Source organism: Melopsittacus undulatus, chromosome 7 (genome assembly GCF_012275295.1).
Source record: "Melopsittacus undulatus isolate bMelUnd1 chromosome 7, bMelUnd1.mat.Z, whole genome shotgun sequence".
NCBI lineage: Eukaryota > Metazoa > Chordata > Aves > Psittaciformes > Psittaculidae > Melopsittacus > Melopsittacus undulatus.
Genome location: NC_047533.1, coordinates 46,700,738 through 46,721,161, shown reverse-complemented (window position 1 = coordinate 46,721,161; position 20,424 = coordinate 46,700,738). Strand labels below are relative to the sequence as shown.

Genomic DNA, 20,424 nt, shown 5'->3' with positions numbered 1-20,424 from the left:
TATGTATTTTTATGAACAATAAAACACCTAAATAGAAGCAAAAGTGGCTCTGTGCTTGTGTGTTTATATGTACAACCTGGTAACATCCATCGGTTGCAGAAGCTTGCAGTCACTGGATGCTCACGTGAGGCATGAGGGGTGAGGTCAGAGACATAGGGCACTTGCTACACTTGACAGGACATTCTCAGAGGGCTGCCTCTAATCCATTTCCCCTTGCTGGCTGTGACATTTTTCCCTCCCTACTCCCTAAAGCACAAGGTGGTGATCTAGTACTCAGAGTATTCAGTGGAGCCACGATGAAATCACTATCACAGACCTAAAGTCTTCTACTATCCTCTGAATTTGACCTTTGAGCATAGCCTCAAGAGCAGCTCAAAGCACAGAACCCCTAAATGTATACCAAGTTTCCCCCAGCTAAATGCCAAATATTTATTAACACCTTTGAGGTACCTTGGCTCCCTGGTGCTCTTTCCATCCTCAGCATTTGTACAATTGTACCCATTAGCAGCCAAAAGTCAGATTAAGCTGCTTAGCACAGCTAACATTCGTGTTAACACTGTAGGAACGTGTTTAAATTTGACACTGAGTAATTAAACTAAATCATATGTATTTAAGTGCTCTGTTCCAAAGGCACTCTCGGATCACTGCAGAGCTGTAGAAAATTATGTATAACAGCCAGCGCACTGAAGAGAAGATAAGGAAATTTTCCTGACAAAGTCGAGGGAGCTGGTGTAGTCTGAACATTGTCTGAAGAAAGAATATGGGTGTTGCATAGCACATAACCTATAAATTAAGCCATCAGTAAAAAGAAAGGGAGAATGGGGGAAATAAAGGCAAAAAGAAAAATAGCTATTTCTTCAAATGAAACTCAGCTGCTGAACCCTTCCTATAAATCTAATTGTACGCATTTTAAAATACAAGAATACTTTGTTCTAAACATTTTTTCCTAGATGTCAAAATCAGCACAGATGACTATGTATTACTTGATACAGATTTGATAGGCTACTATATTATGCTTTTAATGCTTACTGGTATGCTACAACAGTTAATTTATTAAAAAACCAAAGCTGTGTAAAAATAAAGTTGTATCTGTAAAATATTTCCATGAAATGTTTTTTGGCACCTAATAACCCCTAAAAATGAAAAAATTGGTGGTGAGAGAGTTCTACCTAAAATAACTAATTAGGAAGAGGAAGGAAAGGGTAGCATGTGAATATGCAGCAAAATATTGATCTCTGTAACCGGTAGCAGGCTGTCTTTCAGATCACAGGTACTTTTATAGTTACACAAACGTCCTTGCTTGCTTAACAGTGAAGGTCTTAAAACAACTGACCTGATTTTTATCCCCTTTTTTTCGCAAGAGCTGGGGGCTCCTATTCGTTATGACTGTTGAGCAAAATTAAGAAGAAAACACCCCACAGAAACAAAGTGAATACTGAATGATGTTATAACAGAAAAATACACCATTAGCATAAGTAGAATAAGCAAGCCTACAGCAGCACAGCACATTAACGACAGATACATCAATATGAAATCTGCTAAAAGACAGTTTTAAAATGCTCTTACGCCACAGAAAATCCAGAAGGGTTTTACAACGCTGAACTTGCACAACACACAAAATGAACTACAGGTAACATTGCTGAGAGATGTATGTGTCTTACCCGTGAGTACAGCCTTTGCTGAAGGGTCTGCCAGATCCAGCGCAGATTTCCCATCAGTGTTCCGAATGTTTGGATCAGCTCCGTGCTGCAGCAGCACTGTGCAGGGAAAGCAGAAACAGTATCTTACCTCAGGTATGCACAGATTATTTACTGTTAAGTGTCTCCTCGGCATGATGTAGGCATAAACACACATTGCACAATTTTCTTCTATGTTTTCCTTCCCTTTTTTTCCCCTCTCCCTTTTTGTCTTTCCCTTTTTCGTTAAGCACTGCAGCAAAGGATCTTAGCAAAGGCTAAGTTGGCAAGTTAAGGTATAGTAAGATCACATGACTTTGCATGATAAACATGAACCCTGAATCTCTTGCAGCACTCAGTTTTGGATTCCTCCTGACAGCTTGCTGGGAAGCTGTGCATTCACTGACTCCCACTGGGAAGTCTGCTGTGTAACCTGCTCCTGCCTTTACTACCACTACTGCTGCTTGTTACCACTCCTGTTCCTTTTTGTGCTGAATATCCCAAGTCACTCTGTCTCTGTAAATCAGTAACACTCCAGCCTTTCAGTGGCTCATCACTCACACACAAAATCTTAACCACAGCATTCCAGCTTGCTTTCAAGAAGTGTAACAAATAGGGTAAGATGTGTAGCCTAGTACCCTGCAGTCTGGATATTCAGAGGCTATTACTCTGACTGGTATTTCTTTTCCCTGCTAAGCTTATTAACACATAAAAACTCAAGTACATAAAAATACATAGCATGCAATATGCAACCATATGGCTAGGAAGGCATTGATACAGCAAATTACCATCTAGAAAAGCTCATTAAAAAAGAAAAACACTATTTCACCTGTAAATGCTTTTGACAAGAAACAACCTAATAGCAATGCAAACCAGACTGCCCACCCGTCTCAAGATCAAGCCATTTTCTACAGAATTGGACAACAAAGCCCACAGCAACATCAGAGATCTGACAAAAAGACCTCCATTTCCCCAGTGTTGTGCAAAATAAGCACAATGTATTACAAGTTCAGAGCAATACCAATTGGCACAAGTATGAATAACAGGACAGTGTACAGAGATGCAGAGACTCAATGTCAAGGAGACAAAAACCAGCAGATGTTTATGCTCATATAACCAGGTCTGTTGAGATACAGCTGGACTGAAGGAATCAAGACAAATGTATTTGCCAACACTTCTTCTAACTAAGGGTGCAGAAACACTTGAAAGACAGGATTCTCCAGGGAACAATAACATTATCCAATCCAAACCAAAAGTAATTACTAATATTACATTACATATATCATTTTAACCAGCAAAAGGCTTTCCAAAAATATTTTTTTCTTGCTAAATTAAGATTTTAACTGGTAATTTATTCAAACCTCTTTTCTTTTACAATTATGACTTTAAATGCTTTCAACATTGCCAAATTTCATATATTTTAACTTGCAGGGCACTATGTTCCATGCTTGCCCCAAGCTGAATTTTTGCAGAAGTCTGATGCTTTAATGATGTAAATTCACTTATTTTGTGCTTTGCCAAGAAGGTGCAATCTTCCCCTGGTTTTGAAAGAAGATTCAAGTAGGCAGATTGGGCTTCTCCTAGGAGGTTTCTTCTTTGGTAGCGTTCCCCCCATGTCAAAATCAAGAGAACAAAATGGAAAAATAAAATAGAACAAACCAGCTAGCACATGCTCACAGAAACTTAAGACCTGGCACCTATGCTTCTGAGGATGCCATCTGTGCCATACATGCTACCACTCCCTTAGAGATCTTACTCAGGCACAGGTTTGACTCTGAGCCAGCCTCACAAGCCAGTCAGGCGCCCTCCAGCAGGAAGTGAACAGGTCTTTTTGCAAACTACTTTTTAAACACAGTAGGTAGTACAGAAAGTAAGTCTGGAGAGAGGAGAGACACACTCGCTATGCCCTCTTTTTATTCTCTTGGACCCTGCTAGTAAGTTTATACTCCAGAGGAGTGGGAAGCCATTTGTCCCAAGCGAGGGAACCAGCAAGTAAATGTCTATCAAGAGAAAGCAGGCAGTACCAAGTGGTGAGACAGTATGCACTGGATAAGAAGACAATGAAGGATTCACGTGCAAAAAGCCTGAGGCAATGAGCTAGGGGAGAAAACTCAACAAGATGCAGCAGGGAAGAGATAATAGCTCAGATAAAAAGTCCAGGAAAAAAGACCAGGAAAGAGGAGTGACTGGGATTTGACTGAAGTTTGGAGGTTTGGACCAGCACATGAAGCCAAGCTGAGGCAGGTTACGTTACAAGAAAGGCTTTGAAAAACGAGAAGTAACAGGCATAGAGATGTCCAAGGGATCTGCAACTGTCCGAGCCCAACATTAAAACAGAAGCACAGATTTTCAAGTCTCTTAATACTGCAGTCCTGTGCAAACCCAAGCAAGAGTGCTTCCTGGCTACATCTGCTGGCACACAGAAAAGGTGACACCACAGTACTGCTTTCAGCTCCTCTCCTAAGGATGCACTGGGCTGGTATGGCTAAGATGATTAGGCAGTGTATTTGACCTGTTTAATCATGCTAATGAACCAAGAAGAGTTTTGGTACGACTTGCAACATACAGTTTCTGTGCCAGGTTTTTTAGTGTATTTTAAAGTCTTAGAAATTTACCATCAGTGCTTAAGCTGGTTACCTGCAAAAACCCCGAATTTGTGACTGCCTGCGGAACATGCACTTGAAGTGGACAAATCAGGTTCAGAAGAAGAACTGGTCAGAATTCAGTTGCTGTAACCATAAGACTGACCCTTCTTCCATCTGCAATCACACATCCCAGCCACCATAACCTTTCCAGCCTTTCCAACAGCCAAGGGTACAGTCCCGCAGATAGCTCCCTTGCTCAGTCCTAGAGACAGATCTACCCTGTGAATTGAATGCAGTAGCATCTTGGGTGAAAAAAAAAACAAACCACCTAATCATATACATAAAGACTGTATTAGGATGCAGATAAATAAAGAAAACAAACTCAGGTCACAACAGAAATCTTATTCTTTCATCTTCTCTACTGACTATTTCATTATCCTCTTCGTACTTTTTTAGTACATAATCTCACAAAAAGCTCTCCATGTGAGCAATGTTGCCATCAACATGAATTAACAGAAGATATCCAGCATTTGATGTTTAGCCTAGCTGTGTAACACAGCTATACTTTTATGCCCCACAAACCACAGGTAGCTTATAATTGAATGTTCTCCTGCTTGTTCAAAACCTTGAACACTTTAGCCTAACACAAAGTCTCTCCTAACCACAGGGTATTTGAGATTTAGATACAATGCATGTGTCTAATTTCCTTTTCAATGTACCAGGGATGTGTAAAAATGTCAAGACAGATCGCCTGCTTGAGAAAAACATTCTCTTTATAATGAAACACAACAGAACAAGCCATTGTAGCTAACTATAGCTATTTTGGATTTCAAACGCTGCACACCGGTTTTAGAGAATGGTTTCTGAGTAGCCTGAACAGGAAATGTGGCAACAGTTTCTGTCAAGAAACTGCCATTAACCAGCAAGCATAAGGATGGTGTATGCATACAAACTCACTCCTGGAACAAAGTTAATTAGCACATTTTGATATGCTGGTTTATTTTCTCTGGATAGCGGGGACATTGGGGTTTATTATTTTTCTGTACTGCAGGCAAAGCCCTTAATCTAGCAATACCATTATCTGGCTATCCTCGCCTTTCCTACAGACTACACCGTACAAAGAGTATAAAGAAGCTCTTCTTTTAATTTACTCTTCATATTGTATATGAACATTGAAGTCCTGTAAGCTTAACTACAGAACAAACATGAACTGCTATGGAATTGTATTTTTACTCTCACTGCAACTGCCACAATGCATCGCTTTCTGATCTTCACATACCATCTGAAATGCTTTATTTAATTACACTGCTATTATACCAGATCAGTACTAGTGATAAGAAAGGCCACATTCTTCCCACCAAATTAAAAAGTTACAGTATTGCACAGAGCATGAACTACAACCACAAACCCTTCCACATCCCTGCCAACTTGCTACAGCAGGATGAATCCTAAAATTAAACACTTGGCCCACAGCCTCCTGGCATAGGTATTTTGAACCGTGAAGCTAATCAACAGTCTTTTGGCTATCAAATTATAAACCCACCAAGAACAAACATTTTTACTTTTAGCAGTGTCAACCTTCACATTTTCACCAACAAGGTATGGCAAAACTTTCTCTGGTAGCTACACAGCAACAAGGGAGAAGTAAGTTTGATTAGAAGAAAAAAAATAATGGGAGTTTGTCTACAAACAGACCATCACCCAAGTACTTAGCCCTTCCTCCTTCGTACTGCTCCAGTTAGAAGTACACCAAAGCAAAACATTTTTGATTGAAAGAAAAAATACAATGGGGAAAAAAGTGAGAATAAAGATCAGCTTGATTTTTCCAATATTAGGCACCAAAGATCAGAATACTTCTGTTATAGTTTCTCTAGGGCCGATATCCACAAGCTTCCTGAGTATACTTACAGGAATGCTGATGGAAAGTTCACATTTGGTTTCAAATTGGATGCAAGCAAAAAGCAGCAAGATTAATAGGCAGACCATCCAGAAGTATCTGTATTTAAATCTGCCTACTGTTTTTAATTACTTTTCTAGAGTCCCTCAGAGCTCTCTCCCCACCAGTTCTTTCATCACAGTGTCTCACTGTCTTGCACTTGAGCTCCCTTCAGCATCCCCTAGCTTTAGTATATACCTTTTCTTCTCTCTTTTCAACTTCTCCTCCTGCAGATGATCTCAAAAGGTCCTTTCCAAACCATGTAGCTTTATCTAGTTACTCACAGAGTACCAAGTTACAGGGCAAACAGCCTAGGAAAAAGCCCTCCTTTTGACTTACAATATATGCACTATCTCCCATCTCTCTAAGGATATGCTTAAAGCTGGTCACTCTCACCAACCTTAGGTCCCAAGAACACACATACCTCAGTACTAGTCACATGCAGGACATGTTTCAACATTATACTTGACAAGAAACATAATGTGCTCATTTGCTTCCGTATTCTGAAAACATGTAGACAATACACTGGAATCCAAACTATTCCATTTTTTTCAACCAATGCTAAAAGCCATCTTCTCCCCTAATGAGTTCTACACGTAAATCAAACCACTGAGGTTTTGAAGCTTTTCTCATGTTACAAGAACAACAACCTCCTGCCTAGAAATTATGCTTCTGTGATTTGGATCCAATAACCCCATTTTGGCAACTTACCAGACACATAGGCCTTTTTTCTAAATGACTTCATATAACAAAAGTTGTAGCACCCTACTCTTAGCAACATAAAGTTGAACATATGACACAAAGCTAACAATATTAACAACTGTATCACTGATTAACTCCACCTCTCTGAGCAATCCCAGTCTTGGCTGCATGGTTAAGAAAAAGACTACATTCATCTGCCATTGGAATTACAAGGTGAAAACGTGAGAGGCGGTATCACTACAGAGGCTGCACACAGCTCTAGAAGCTTGAGTATCACTACTTGACCTGATAACATCCATGGTCTCAAACATCACTACTAGCTCAGCCAAGATGAGTTAGAAGAAAAGAGAGGTCCTCTGCTTCTGGCTGTCCCTCTATAGTGAGCCAAAGCTGAATTAAGAGAAGTCTATGAAGCAGGGAGGCTAAGCACACAGAAGGATTTAGTTCAGAGTCAGGGTAGTGGTAATAATTAGACACATCTGGGAGCACCACAGGTGGCTTTTGGTAAGAAGAGATGATAACCAGTTGGCAGTTCAGGGTAGGATTGCATTTGGTAGGAAACAGACAAACATGAAAAAAGCAAAAAGGATTAATAAAGGCAAGGCTAGCAACTAAATCCCTAAGGGAATTTAGGGAGAAATACAGTAGAAGTCCCCATGGGTACAAGTTGGACAAGTAAGGAGAAGTTGCAGAAGACTGGATCTCCAGCAAAGGTGTCTGCAAACAGTTAATTGCTGAAGACTTCAAAGACCTGCATTACTACAGCTGCTTTGTAGGGTGTTATTGCTCAGATGGCAGACTGAAGTGGATCTTTCAGGCTCAGAGCTGCTTTTTTTCTGATGCAAAGGCTAAGGAGGGCCTCACTAAGTTGAGAAATTCTTTCCAGCTAGTCTCAACACCCCTGGGACAAAGGAACCATGCAGAACAGTTCTTGACTTTAAGGGGACATGGGAGGGTACAAACACCAACCTCAAGGGGAATAAGGAACATCTCTATTAGGATGAGAACAGACAGCACTTTGAGGCAGAGAGCAAAAGATCATGCAGCCCTGATACCTCCATCCCAATTAAAAAAAACCCAAACACCTATCTTTAAAGGACTGCAAAGAATAGTAAAGCTGCTTGTCTGCAAAAGAGCACTCTCACAGGCTACAGTTTCACCTAGACAAGGCTGGCAGAATCACCGTCCCCAGTGTTATGCTGGCAACAAGGCAGATGAGAAAAACGATCGCTTGCCCAATCCAGTTTATCATGCAATGACACAACATGCTCCAGTTGGCACCAGAAAGGACAGCAGAGGGGCTCATGCTGGTGTCGGGAGTTGAAAAGAATAATTTTGCTGTTCAAGTTAAGAGTATATCTAACATTACCAGCCAAAGTCCTGGTGGGTCAGCATCAGCTGCATGCACTTCTCATCATTTTGTATTCCCTGCTTCTCTTTTTCAGGGCATCTCAGTTTCCCATTACCCCAGACAATGGCTTTATTCCCAATGAACCAGCATGTTGGTTTTGCTCTTTGTTGGGGCCAGACAGAGCAAGAGACAAATATGCCAATCACAGTAGTACAAAGTAGATGAAGAGGAGCTTACGAAAGCAACACCAGTCCCCACTATTCTGAAGCAAAAAATTGTAAAGGCAATTAGAGTAGTGCTCGCCAACAGCATAGACAGAAACAAAAAGTTCCAACAGCAGAAGACAGCAGCAGACAAGTAGTGGGGGAAACCAGTGGAGTTCTGAACAAAAAGGCAGTTACTGCAGACACATTAGGAACCAAGAGAGAATCACCTGTGAAATGTCTCAAAGGAATTAGGGCATGTTCCTCTAAAAAGGCGACATAGTGAATGACCCAGTGCCTCTCTACCAATGCATGCAGCACAGGCAGCAAAAAGGAAAGAAGCCACTGCAGCTAGAAAGCTATGATCTAATCACTATCACTGAAACATGGTGGGAAGGATCACACTATTGGAGTGCTGCAATCAATGGCTTGAAACTGTTCAGAAGGGACAGGCAAAGAAGGAAGAACAGGCAGGCTCCCTCGATGTAGGAAAACCAAACATGGACTGACTCCACAAAGCTGCCTTGAAAAACAGCAGTGAACAAGTTGAGAGCTTACAGGTAAAAAATAAGGCAAAGCCAACAAAGGGGAGCTTGTTGATGAAGAAGAGTTCTTACTTCAACAACAGGAGGCATCATGCTCACAGGCTCTGACCCTGCTGGGGACTTGAATCACCGTGACATCTGCTGGAAAAGCAGCACAGCAATCTATAAACAGTCCAGGAGACTCTTGGAGTGTGTCAGGGATAATTTCTTAATCCCAGTGACAGACAGCACACCCAGAGGAGAATCATTAATAGACCTGCTGCCTACCAACACGGATGAACTAATTGAGGATGTCAAGACTGGTGACAGCCTGAGCTGCAGAGGTCATGCCCTGGTGGAATTCACAATCTTGACGGATATGGGCCAGGTGAAGAATAGTCAGGACTCTGAATTTTAGGAGAGCAAACTTTCAGTTGTTTAAGGAATTAACGGATGGGACCCCTGGGAAACTGCTGGCAGGGACAAAGGAGCTGAACAGAACTGGCAGCTCTTTAATGACATTTTTCTTAGAGTGCACAAGTTCTCAATTCCCATGTGTAAGAAATCAGTAAGAAATGCTGGAGACAAAAGTGGCTAGCTAAGGACCTTCTGGTCAAACTAAAGTGCAAGAAGGAAACAGGCATGCAGTGGAACCAGGAACATGTATCCTGGGACAAATACTGGATGGGTAGGGATGGGATCAGGAAAGCTAAGGCACAGTTAAGAGGTGAATTTGGCACAGGCTGCCAACAATACAAAGGGGTTATACTGAAACATTAGCTAGAAAAGCGAGACTAAATAAAACATAAGAACTAGTGACAACTGATATGGAGAAGGCTGAGGTACTCAACAATTCTTTTGCCTCTTCCCACATCTCTCAAGCCCCTGAACATCAAGGCAAGGAATGCAAAATGAAGTCACTCCCACAGTTAAGTGAAGATCAGCTTCAAGACCACCTCAGGAACCCAAATATACATAAGTCCATAGGACCCAGTGAGATGTTTTCCAAGGTCCCAAGCTGACGTAGTTGCAAAGCCATTCTCAATCATACTCAAAAAGTCATGGCAGTCAGGCAAATCCCCACTGACTGGAAAAAGGGAAACATCATGCCCACTTCTAAAAAGGGTAAAAAGGAGGACCCTGGGAACTACCAATCAGTCAGCCTCACCTCTGTGCCCAGTGAGATCACGGAATAAATCCTCCTGAAGACAGGGAGCTGATTAGAGACACCAAGGGCAAATCATGCCCAACTAATTTGGTAGTCTTATACAGTGACTGATGATTGCATCAGTCAAAGGAAAGAAAACCAGGTATCATCTACCTGAACTTCTGTAAGGCTGGAACAGGTTGCCCAGAGAAGCTGTACATGCCCATCACTGAAAGTGCTCATAGGGCTTTCAGCAACCTTGCTTAGTGAAAGCTGTCATTGCCCGTGGCAGAGGGGCTGGAACTAGATGATCTTTAAAGGTCCCTCCCAACCCAAATCATTCTATGACTGTAATCCTGCAACCTGGCTCCTGGAGATAAACTTAAAATTTACACAGACTCATTGTCTTAAATGGTTGTTTCTAACTAAAAGAAAGCTACCTCTAGTTTGGCCAAATGGGACATAATCTAGATGAACTCATAGTACCTACCTGCATGTTAAATTACATTGTCATTAGATAAGCAATAACAACAACTTCCGGGACATCAATATATGCTAGGAGAGCAACCATTCTATGCAGACAGCTTAGAATATAGCTCCTCGCAGAGGCATTTCTTGCTTTATGACCAAAATGGCCATTTGGTTAATCACAGAGAGATGACAGCCATATCAAACATCTCACTTTCTTGACATAGATCCACTCTTTTAAAGGAAGGTTCTCACACATCCATGCGCTATGGAAACTGTACCAGACCCTAAAGTAACAGGATGCAACTATCAAACTGAGCAGAGGCCCAGCAAAACAAGAAACGGAAACAACGCTTAGAGGTCAGACTTTGCTTCAGCTTAGATGAACAATGCTCAGAAACAGACTTCAAGGCACCAATAAGAAGTAGTCAGAGCAGCAGCATGAACTTACTTACTACTTGTATTTATTACTATTCTCAGCAACAACTTTTTTGTTTGGTTGGTTTGAGGGGAAAAGGAATTCGACAAAAATAATGTTACAAAGCATCACTTTAAAAGGACTTTATCCTGTTTTCATGCAAGCTCTAATTTTTCAGAATGACTTCAGTCTCAGCCCCATTGTTTGCCTCCAAAGTACTTCTAGATTTTGCTCACCAAAGTTTCAACTTCTTAGCAAGACAGCCTGAGTCCTGGTTTATACATAGATTCAATAAACTTTACTTCCCAATACACTACAAAATACTTCAATGCATTCTAGAACTAAGTTTTCAGTAGATGCTCCAGAGATCAGATTTATCTAATCAAAGTAGGGGAAAAGGATTTGAACCAGACAACCAAAACCACAAGCATCATTGCAACAGTCAGAGCTCTTTCAGCAGGATGAGAAGATACCTTTTAAAAAGGCTCCCTCCTCCCTCAGTGACTACCCACAACTGTTTCTCCATAAGTAGGTACATCTTAACTATGATTAGTTTCCTATATGTAGGAAGCACAACACAATTGCTCCCTGGTACACCAAGTTCTGCCTACCAGTGATTAAATACACATAGGGGGTGAGAGAACAAGCAGAAAGTTCCAGAGGCTGTGGGCAGCACAACAGGCTGATGATATCCTTCTGCCCTCAGAGAAAGAGCCAGAGCTGGTAGATTGCTCAGCCTACACAAACACCAATTCAAAACCTTGATCTTGCCTGGTCTTAATGAAGTAAATATTCCTGTTTCCTTTTTTTGACAGAGTACTTTTCAAGTTAGAATTTTCCATTTCAGCTAACAGTGAGGAAAGACAAGTACACACAGGTTATGCAGAATGCAGTCTGTCAGTCAGCAACCTCAACACTTTAGTGTGACTGCAGCTTTTTTGTTGGGGTTCTTTTTTTCATCATGCAAGAGATGGCTCTGTCATTCCAGAACACTCCCTCCAAGTACAAAATCCACAACGAAAGCTATATAGTGTAGAGAAAGCTTTGGGTTTTCCACAGGGAATCCACAGGGAACCTAGGCTTCTAAGTCACAAACAAAAGAACAAAACAAAACCAAAATCTTTGAGCTAACAAGCAATACAGGACAGCACACTAAAAATTTATTTAATCCCATTTATTTGCATTCATGAACATGCATTCCTTTTCACAGAATCTCACTGAACCACAGAATGATTGAGGTCAAAAGGACCTCTGCAGATCATTTGGAACAGCCCCCCGCACTGAAGCAGGGCCGCCCATAACCACTGGTGTAGGACTGTGTTCAGATGCCTATAGGTGGCCCCAGATCCCTCCAAGGAAGGGAAGTCAACAACCTCTCAGGCAACCTGTTCTGGTGATGGTCACCCTGACAGTAAAAAGTGTTTCCTGATGTTCAGAGGGAACCTCACATGTTTTGGTTTGCGTCCATTTCACACAGGGGCTTAAGAATCACACCTCAGTGTGTTCAAGTAGTCATTTGGAACATTATGTTGTTAGTGTGAAAAATGGAATAGAAAGCCTTTAACCAGAAGAGCTTTTTATTTTAAGAAAAACCCCTACACCCCAAAAAACCCCCAAAGCCCAACCCCAAAACCCAAAATTAGCCCATTTGTAGATGGTACAGGTTGAAGCCTCACTATGCAACTAAATAACACCCCTTTTCCTCACAAGTTACAATTCTGCAGCTGCTTGCTCTCTAAGCATTTGTTTCAGTATGGTATTTTGTTGAACACCTAGAAATCTTAACTGCTGCCCTACTGTCTGCACAATTTATGCTTTCATCTATATCCCAAGCTGAAAACTACTTTAAGGACAGGTCTTCATTGCTTGGTCCCAATTTCACTTTTCTCTGAATGAATTCACATTTCTACTTCAGATTTTACTCAAATTAATGTCAGCTGTACACCTGATATCCCACTTGACAGATTAAGGGCCCTTCTTCTAGTGTCCTTGAAAAGCAAAAGCAGCCACCAAGGTAAATCAGGTCAACAAGTAGCATATTGAGAGGAAAAGTAATTGAGGAGAGTTAAGAGAAATGAAAGACCAAGTCCAATCTCTTCCTGCATATGCATGGTGTCACCCCACTTCTCCCTTCTTCCTGGGTTTAACTTGTCATTTGCTCTACTTCCTCCGCACCAGCAGCACAGGCGACAGGGAATAAGGGGGTTTAATCAGTTCATCCTATGTTATCACTGTTGCTCTTTCCTCTTCAGTGGAAGGACTCCTCACACTCTTACCCTGCTTCAGTGTGGGGTCTCCCGCACAGGAGACAGTCCTCCACCAACTTCTCCAACCTGAGTCTTCATGAAATGGTCCAGTGTGGGTCCCTTCCATGGCTGCAGTCCTTCAGGAACAGACTGCTCCAGCATGGGTCCCCCATGGGTAACCAGTCCTGCCAGCAAACGTGCTCCAGCGTGGGCTCCTCTCAATATGAGGACACAGGTCCTGCCAGGAGCTTGCTCCAGCGCAGGCTTCCCATGAAGTCACAGCTTCCTTCCAGCATCCTCCTGCTCCGGACCACCATAGGCTGCAAGGGGATAGCCTGCCTCACCATGGTCTGCAAGGGAACCTCTGCTCTGCCTCCTGGAGCACCTCCTTTCCTCCTTCTGCACTGACCTCGGTGTTTGTAGGGCTGTTTCTCTCAGATTCTCACCTTTCTCTCCAGCTGCAATTGCTCCAACACAGCAACTTTTCTCTCTCAGATACATTATCACAGAGGTGCTACTGCCTTTGCTGACTTGCCTTCTGTAGGTGTCGTGTCTCACCACCCCCACCAACCCTGTCATGCAAACCAAACACATTATCCATGTCTTCCTACTGAATTTTGCAGGGAAAAAATCCTGCAAATCAGGTGGTAGACTGCATGTGGAATTAGCTATGCAGCTATCAGAATGTATTGTTTGCCAGGGCACTAAAGCCTTGCACTCAGGAAGCAACATACAGAACCTGTCCTGGATCTACCAATTTTCTGAAAGGGAAAATACAATCAAAACCAGTTTCTCTTTTTATTGCCAGAAGAAATACACATTGAAGGGATTCAAACCCTAGCACAGCTGAAAAGCACAGCCTTTTCCAGGCTTTTCTAGATGAGAATTTCAGCGCCTACCACCTTTCAACAGCATGAAACTGTTATAGGGCTGGCAACACACATCCTATGGAACACACACAGTAACATTCTGATGTGGTTAAGAGCTAAACTGTTAAGATTAAAGAAGCCCCAGCAAGCCAAATAACTTTAGTGTATTTCACATAAAACTTGGACCTTGTGCCAATTTTGTAAATTCATCCTTAGTCCACAGCATAGTTACGATATATTTACGAAATATAAGAAGTACATGAAACCAAGCTGATCAGTCTATGAAATTGTTGATAAAGCTACAGGCTGGCCAGAAGACACTGCCATGCCCTCCTTATACACAGCAGTGCAAGTCTTCTCCTATTTAACATTAGGTCCTTGACAAGTCAGTATTCTACACTGCAAAAATCGCACTGTCAGGCAAGATACCTTCAACTATTGTAGATCTCACGCTAGGGAAGGGCACATGTTGGATCAGTCTGAGGGGGCTCCTCTCCTGGGTCACATCTGTGTCCTATGCCATCCTTTTATCACCCCAATAAAAACAAATTGCTGCAGCTAATTCCTCTTGGATCCCTTGAACCCTTGACATGTAAGTTCAGTATCCAGAACCATAGGTAGGTCAAGAGCACTGTGCTTAACCAAGGAATTACTCAGTACTGCTTGCCTGGACAAGACATCAGCAAAACATGAAGCAGCATGCACCGCAGGATTCACACAAGACACTCCAGCCTTTCCCAGAAAGGATTTAGCTTTGTCTAAGAATCATGGTGCATCTGTATAAACATGGAAAAACAATGAATTAGTGGGGCACAGGAGTCTACATTCACCACGAGTCCCAGCTGACAGAAGGCTGAAGACCACACTGAACAAGAGGCAAGTGCTCAGTATTTTCTGTAGGCTTCAGACACCCATAGTTCATTTGTGCACTTCCTTTACATTTCAGAAAGAACAGAACGTTAAAAACAGACACCACAAATATTTAATTGCATGCACATTTTTTACAAGCAAGACCTTTATATGCCATAGTAATACTTTAATCAGTGTTTTCCATTAGACTAAGAAAACATCCGAGAACTCTGCTAGAATGGCTCCATTCATTTATGCCTTAGCAGCTACACATATATCTAGAGATTGATTTTAAACCTCATATGAACTGCATTAAGACCATATGGTTCCTCTCAGAAGCTAAAAGCAAATATTGCTACAGTAATCAGTAGTACAGTCTCATAAGATTAAGTATGTCTGCAAGACATTCAGAAAACCACTGTAAACTGGGATGGAACATCTGAAAGCTGTTTCAGTGTCTGCAGGAGCCATATCTGTTCATTACCCTGTCCTGGATAATATGTAACTTCCTCTTTGCCTCCCTCTCAATTTGCTAATAGTTAACATCAGAACTTTTGAAGACATTACTTCCCATAAACATCCTACAGCAAGTTTTCCAACAGTGTTTTGCATACTATCATACATCCTCCTTTGCTGCAAATAACCAGATTGTGATTTAATCAACACTTGTAAAGAAACATCATAAAATATTGACTCTTCTCATTCTTCACAGATTCGTTTATGCCAAGCAGACAAAAAAGGCAAAAAGACTAATTTACTTGATACCTGAATTTTAGGGAAGAAGAACTAGAACTGGGAAAAAGTCTAAACTCACAGACAGGTTGTAGCATATTAGCTGTCAATACAGTTCAAACCTAACAGAAAGACAGGTGGCTTTCAAAATACACAGTGTATAAATACCCAGACAAGCAATCCTTCTCAATTTTCATTAAACTGAATATCAATCAACTTTTAGCAATACAAATACCATAATATAAATGATAGCCTTAAGGACTCTGAGTAACACAGTAACATGAGAGGTTTTACAAGCCTTCAGCACCACTAGTCCAGGATACAAAACCACTAAGTCATTTTATTGGCATAACCCTGAAGACAAGCCTTTTCAACTGAAATAATGCTCATTTTCAATCAATCTGTACAAAGCACAGAGTGGTATAAACTTTACTACCAATTTTATTTATGAAGAGGATTTTACCTCAGGATTAATCAGTTCAATGCTTGGTCCTCTCACAAAACACTGTCATAGGATACTCTCACCTTGCATCAATGATCAACTCATTTCAAGGCTCCTGGCACTCCAAGACCTTTGGCAGGCACACACAGCCAACTGACAATGCTCACGGAGATTTTCTTCATAAAGCATCTACCACAGCAACATGTGCATGGATGCAAAATGCCAGCAGAAAGGATCCCCCAGAACCCTTACACCAACCAACCACACTCTCATTTTGGTAGCTTTTTCCATAACTCCTTTGGACAGCACTACACTAGCAGACCTGATGCACGCAGATGTCACATACTGAAGAGATGTCCTTTACATACAGGCATTGATCAACTCCCCTTCTGTCTTTCCACCAAAGTCCACCAAGGAGCACTGCAGTTGTACATGCCACAGCAGAGTATCCTAAACCATTTTCTGTAGTGGCTTTAAACAAAAGCCCTGTTGTCCCACACTCCAGCCCACTGTTACTATGACAACAACACTACAATGCCTCTAAATTACCAATGTATGATTTCAGTCATGGGCTCCTCCATCCCCACCAGCTCACAGAGAAGAATCCTTATACTCATGTCCCTTTGAATAGGGAATACGAACTACAGACTTACAAGGAAATATAGTAAGATACAGCCCAAGAAGCTTTGATTTCTGTGATGACTATTAACGATTACAAACTGACTCAGCTTAAACCAGTGGTTAGATAACATGAAACTATTTAAAACCATGAGCAAGAACTCCCGTGAGAAAGCAATAGCATCTTCTACTCAACCTAAACCATGGAGATTTTATCCTATGGTTGCTATCATGCAGGGTTTGACAAAGACCCCAGAAAAAGCAGTATGAGTAGACAAGCATATTAAGTCTTTGTGCCACTGCGTATACAGAGGATTTAAACTCATTTGCTACTCAAAGAAGCAGGGTTCCACACACATGCTATCACTCACAGGGCAGAAACAGACCAAACCAATTCATAATCTGAATAGTCTGATGAGCCTGCTTCCACAACAGATTTGGCTTTTATCAGTGAACATCTGAGCAATAAATACTATTAAGAATAGCCAGGGGGTTTATTCAATGTATCTTGACAAATAATAGATAGATGCTGTTAACAAAGTCTTAAGTATATCAAATCACATAGTACTTTTGTTCTGTATGTCAATGTTAAATGCAACCAACACACAGGGTAGCTCCCCACACTGTAAGGATTAACTCATGGCACTCTATTGGACAAAATTCACATTTCTGGCACACAAGAACAGTCTGAAGTTCTTTAAACTGTTCTGCAGCTCTAAAAAGTTCGAATAAAGTAATTGCCTTCTCACTGCAAACTCTAAGTAGTCAGTAGCAGAAATGCTCCAACTATGTGGTCAAAGCAAGAATATTAAGAATATTCAAGAACTTCTGATATAAACAACATAGATAACCTCCAGAGGTTCCTTCCAACACTAATGATTCTGTGATTCTGTGAATAGTTAAACATTTTACACAAAGTCCTCATTTGAGAGCACTTTTCAATGAGCTTCCTAGCCTCTGAATACTGAACTCCTGAGATGACTCTTTGAATCTAAGCTTCCATCTAGAGCATCAGTTCTCCAAAAGAATCTTTGGGAATTCAATATATCTCTCCAAACATGCCTAACCAGCTCCCAGTACACCTCAATTAGCAATATCCCCTTTAATACTTATTAAGAAACTATTGGTCTTTCTACAGGCTTTTGCCAATCCAGCAGCTAAATCTTTAGTCACTACGGTAATTTTTCAGTTAAGATGCTAAAGCCTCTCCCCCTCACCACTCCTCACCGCATTCCCCAACCCCAAAAAGAACTTGCTAAGGCACAGTTTTGCTCTTTGAGGGCACTTCTTCTGACTTTATTTATTTTCAAGTAGTAAAATCAGATGCAGCTCTAACTTTTAGAGCAATACAATTCCTCTGCTTGGAAGGCAAAATGCTTTGAGCATTACAAAAATCTCAAGGGGCAATAAAGTCATAAATTGTAATAATTTCACTATTTGCTGTACATGCCTTCTTTGCAGTTGAATGATTGGGCAAATCACAACTTCTACAATTCCTTTAAGGTTTACTGTGCATTAGCTGTACCCATAAAATACCTTTCATAGATTTTTTAATCCTGCCAGAAGGCTTATCTGCCCTGCAGGAAGGGGTCAAACCATATTCCCAACACATTTCAGCCTGAAGATATGCAATAGCAGAAGGTAATAGCTGATGAATTCTTCTCCTTTCACAGCTGTGAGGAAGCGCAGCAACCTGAGCAATATTTTGACATTCTTAACAAAGAGACATTTAAATAACAGTGATCCCTATGCTAAGGGGTGGACCAGCAGGTTGGAAAGCCTGCTAGGTTAAAAAAGTTTTCATTTACTTGCTTACTGTATCTTTCAAGTACAAAGAGAGTAATGGGGAAAAAAAAAAGTCAACTTCCTCAGAAGCTCTCCGGTCAGAGAGACAAATGTACCTTGACATTACCATTAGACATTGCTTCATAGCACTGGGACAGTAAACTCATCATGCCAAAAGATCTTTGCAGGAAATTTTAACTAGCCCAGAGGAAGCCAGTAAAAAGCATTTGTTTAGTGTCATATTAAGTAATTCCTGATGGATTCTTAGCATTGCATGGACTAGAAGTATTTTTTTTTTAAACTTCTACAGTTTTGTACAGTGTTGAAGGGAGCTTTTTAGTAGCTAGAATTTGGTAATTTTAGGGAAATAAATTAAGTACACTGTATGTTCAGATCCATAAATCAAGGCATCACCATAGAAGATGCTCATGGTTTGCATATTTGTATAGTATGCCCTTAAAAACTAAGTAGATGTATGACACCTGAGATCACTTAGGCTAGCAGTCCTGTAATAGTTTTTTACAGTACTTCACTGGAAATCCACCTGGGGAAAAAACACAAAACCCACCGAACAAAAAGCTCTGTAGGAACCATAGCCTCTGCAGAAACACACAGTGGAGGGCAAAGCAAGGCCAGGCAAAATTGCATAAGCACAGCTTCTGTAAGGCTATTTTTAGCCTGCTTTTTTAACAAAGAAACAAAAAAATAAGTGTATTGCATAAACACAGTTTTAAAGAAGCTGTTACCACCCAGGAAATACCGTGGAGCTACTCCCATTCCATGTTCAGCAACCAGAAAAACAAAATAGAAATAACATGAAGCTACCCTATAAATCTACTATATCCAGTTTTTATGTCTGTACCCCGATGCCAGCCCCTAACCTAAAAAACACCAGAAAAGAAAATAATTCCAGAATATTTAACAGGATAACATGATGGAAGACTTAAGTTTTTCACAGCTTGGAAAAGAGACATTAGAAGGAAGAAGAAATATAGGCCTATAAAATCACAAAGGATATGCAGAGTACAAGTAAAAATGGCTATTTGCTACTTCTTATGAAAGCCCTGAATGACTTGTAACAAAAGTCATAGAGAATAACATTTTGAAGAAAAGTGTTGTTTTCTTGCTGCAAGACTACTAAATTGTAAAATTCTCGTGTTACAGAACACCTTCAAAGCCAAAAGTATAGCAGCATTTAAGAAATTATTACACCTATCTTTCAAGAATTTTGTGTACCAATGGCTATGTAACACAATCAAGATGCAGCCTCTGCTTTATCAAGTTCCTAAACTGCTGCTTGCCATGAGAAAGAAGTATACACTCAAGCCATTCGTTAACCCTGAGCATCTTCACTACACACCATTGTTGGAGCAAAGTGAGCTATGTGGATCTTTAGACTGCAGTAGACCTTCAGCTGAAGAAACAATCCTTTCTCTCCATCCCAACCTGCACAACAGTTGCTAACATGACATCACAGCATTTCTCCAAACGCTTTGCAGAGTTCACCATTCGTTCATTCATTATTCCATGAGCAAACATGACATTGAGGAACAAAACCAGTTTTCATTAGCTCTAGAAACAGTCCACAGACACCAAAAATACATCTTCCTGACAGATAAAGCAATCCTAGGAGACATAAATACTGGAGAACACTTACCCAACAATTGGTTTTTATGCTTCAATACATTTAGTCCAAAAATTGATTACATAGCAAACAATGCTTTTAAATTGATTCAATTACTTAGCAACTAAACAAATCTGCAGCAGCTAAATATATTGTAAGAGATGGTCAGTAAACCAGCTAAGCACTGCTTACCATCCTCCAACATTTCCAGATACAGGACACAAACTGCCTAGAAGTGCCACAGTCCCT

The 20,424-nt window shown here is 40.9% G+C and overlaps 1 protein-coding gene across 1 annotated transcript in view; it reads right to left on the bottom strand.

Moving 5' to 3' along the window:
• TNKS (tankyrase) overlaps window positions 1–20,424 on the bottom strand; it is a 136,409-nt gene that overhangs the window by 101,291 nt on the left and 14,694 nt on the right. The window contains exon 3 of the mRNA XM_034064612.1: window positions 1,662–1,757. Coding sequence (XP_033920503.1) covers window positions 1,662–1,757 — 96 coding nt within the window. The remainder of the gene's footprint in view (window positions 1–1,661; window positions 1,758–20,424) is intronic.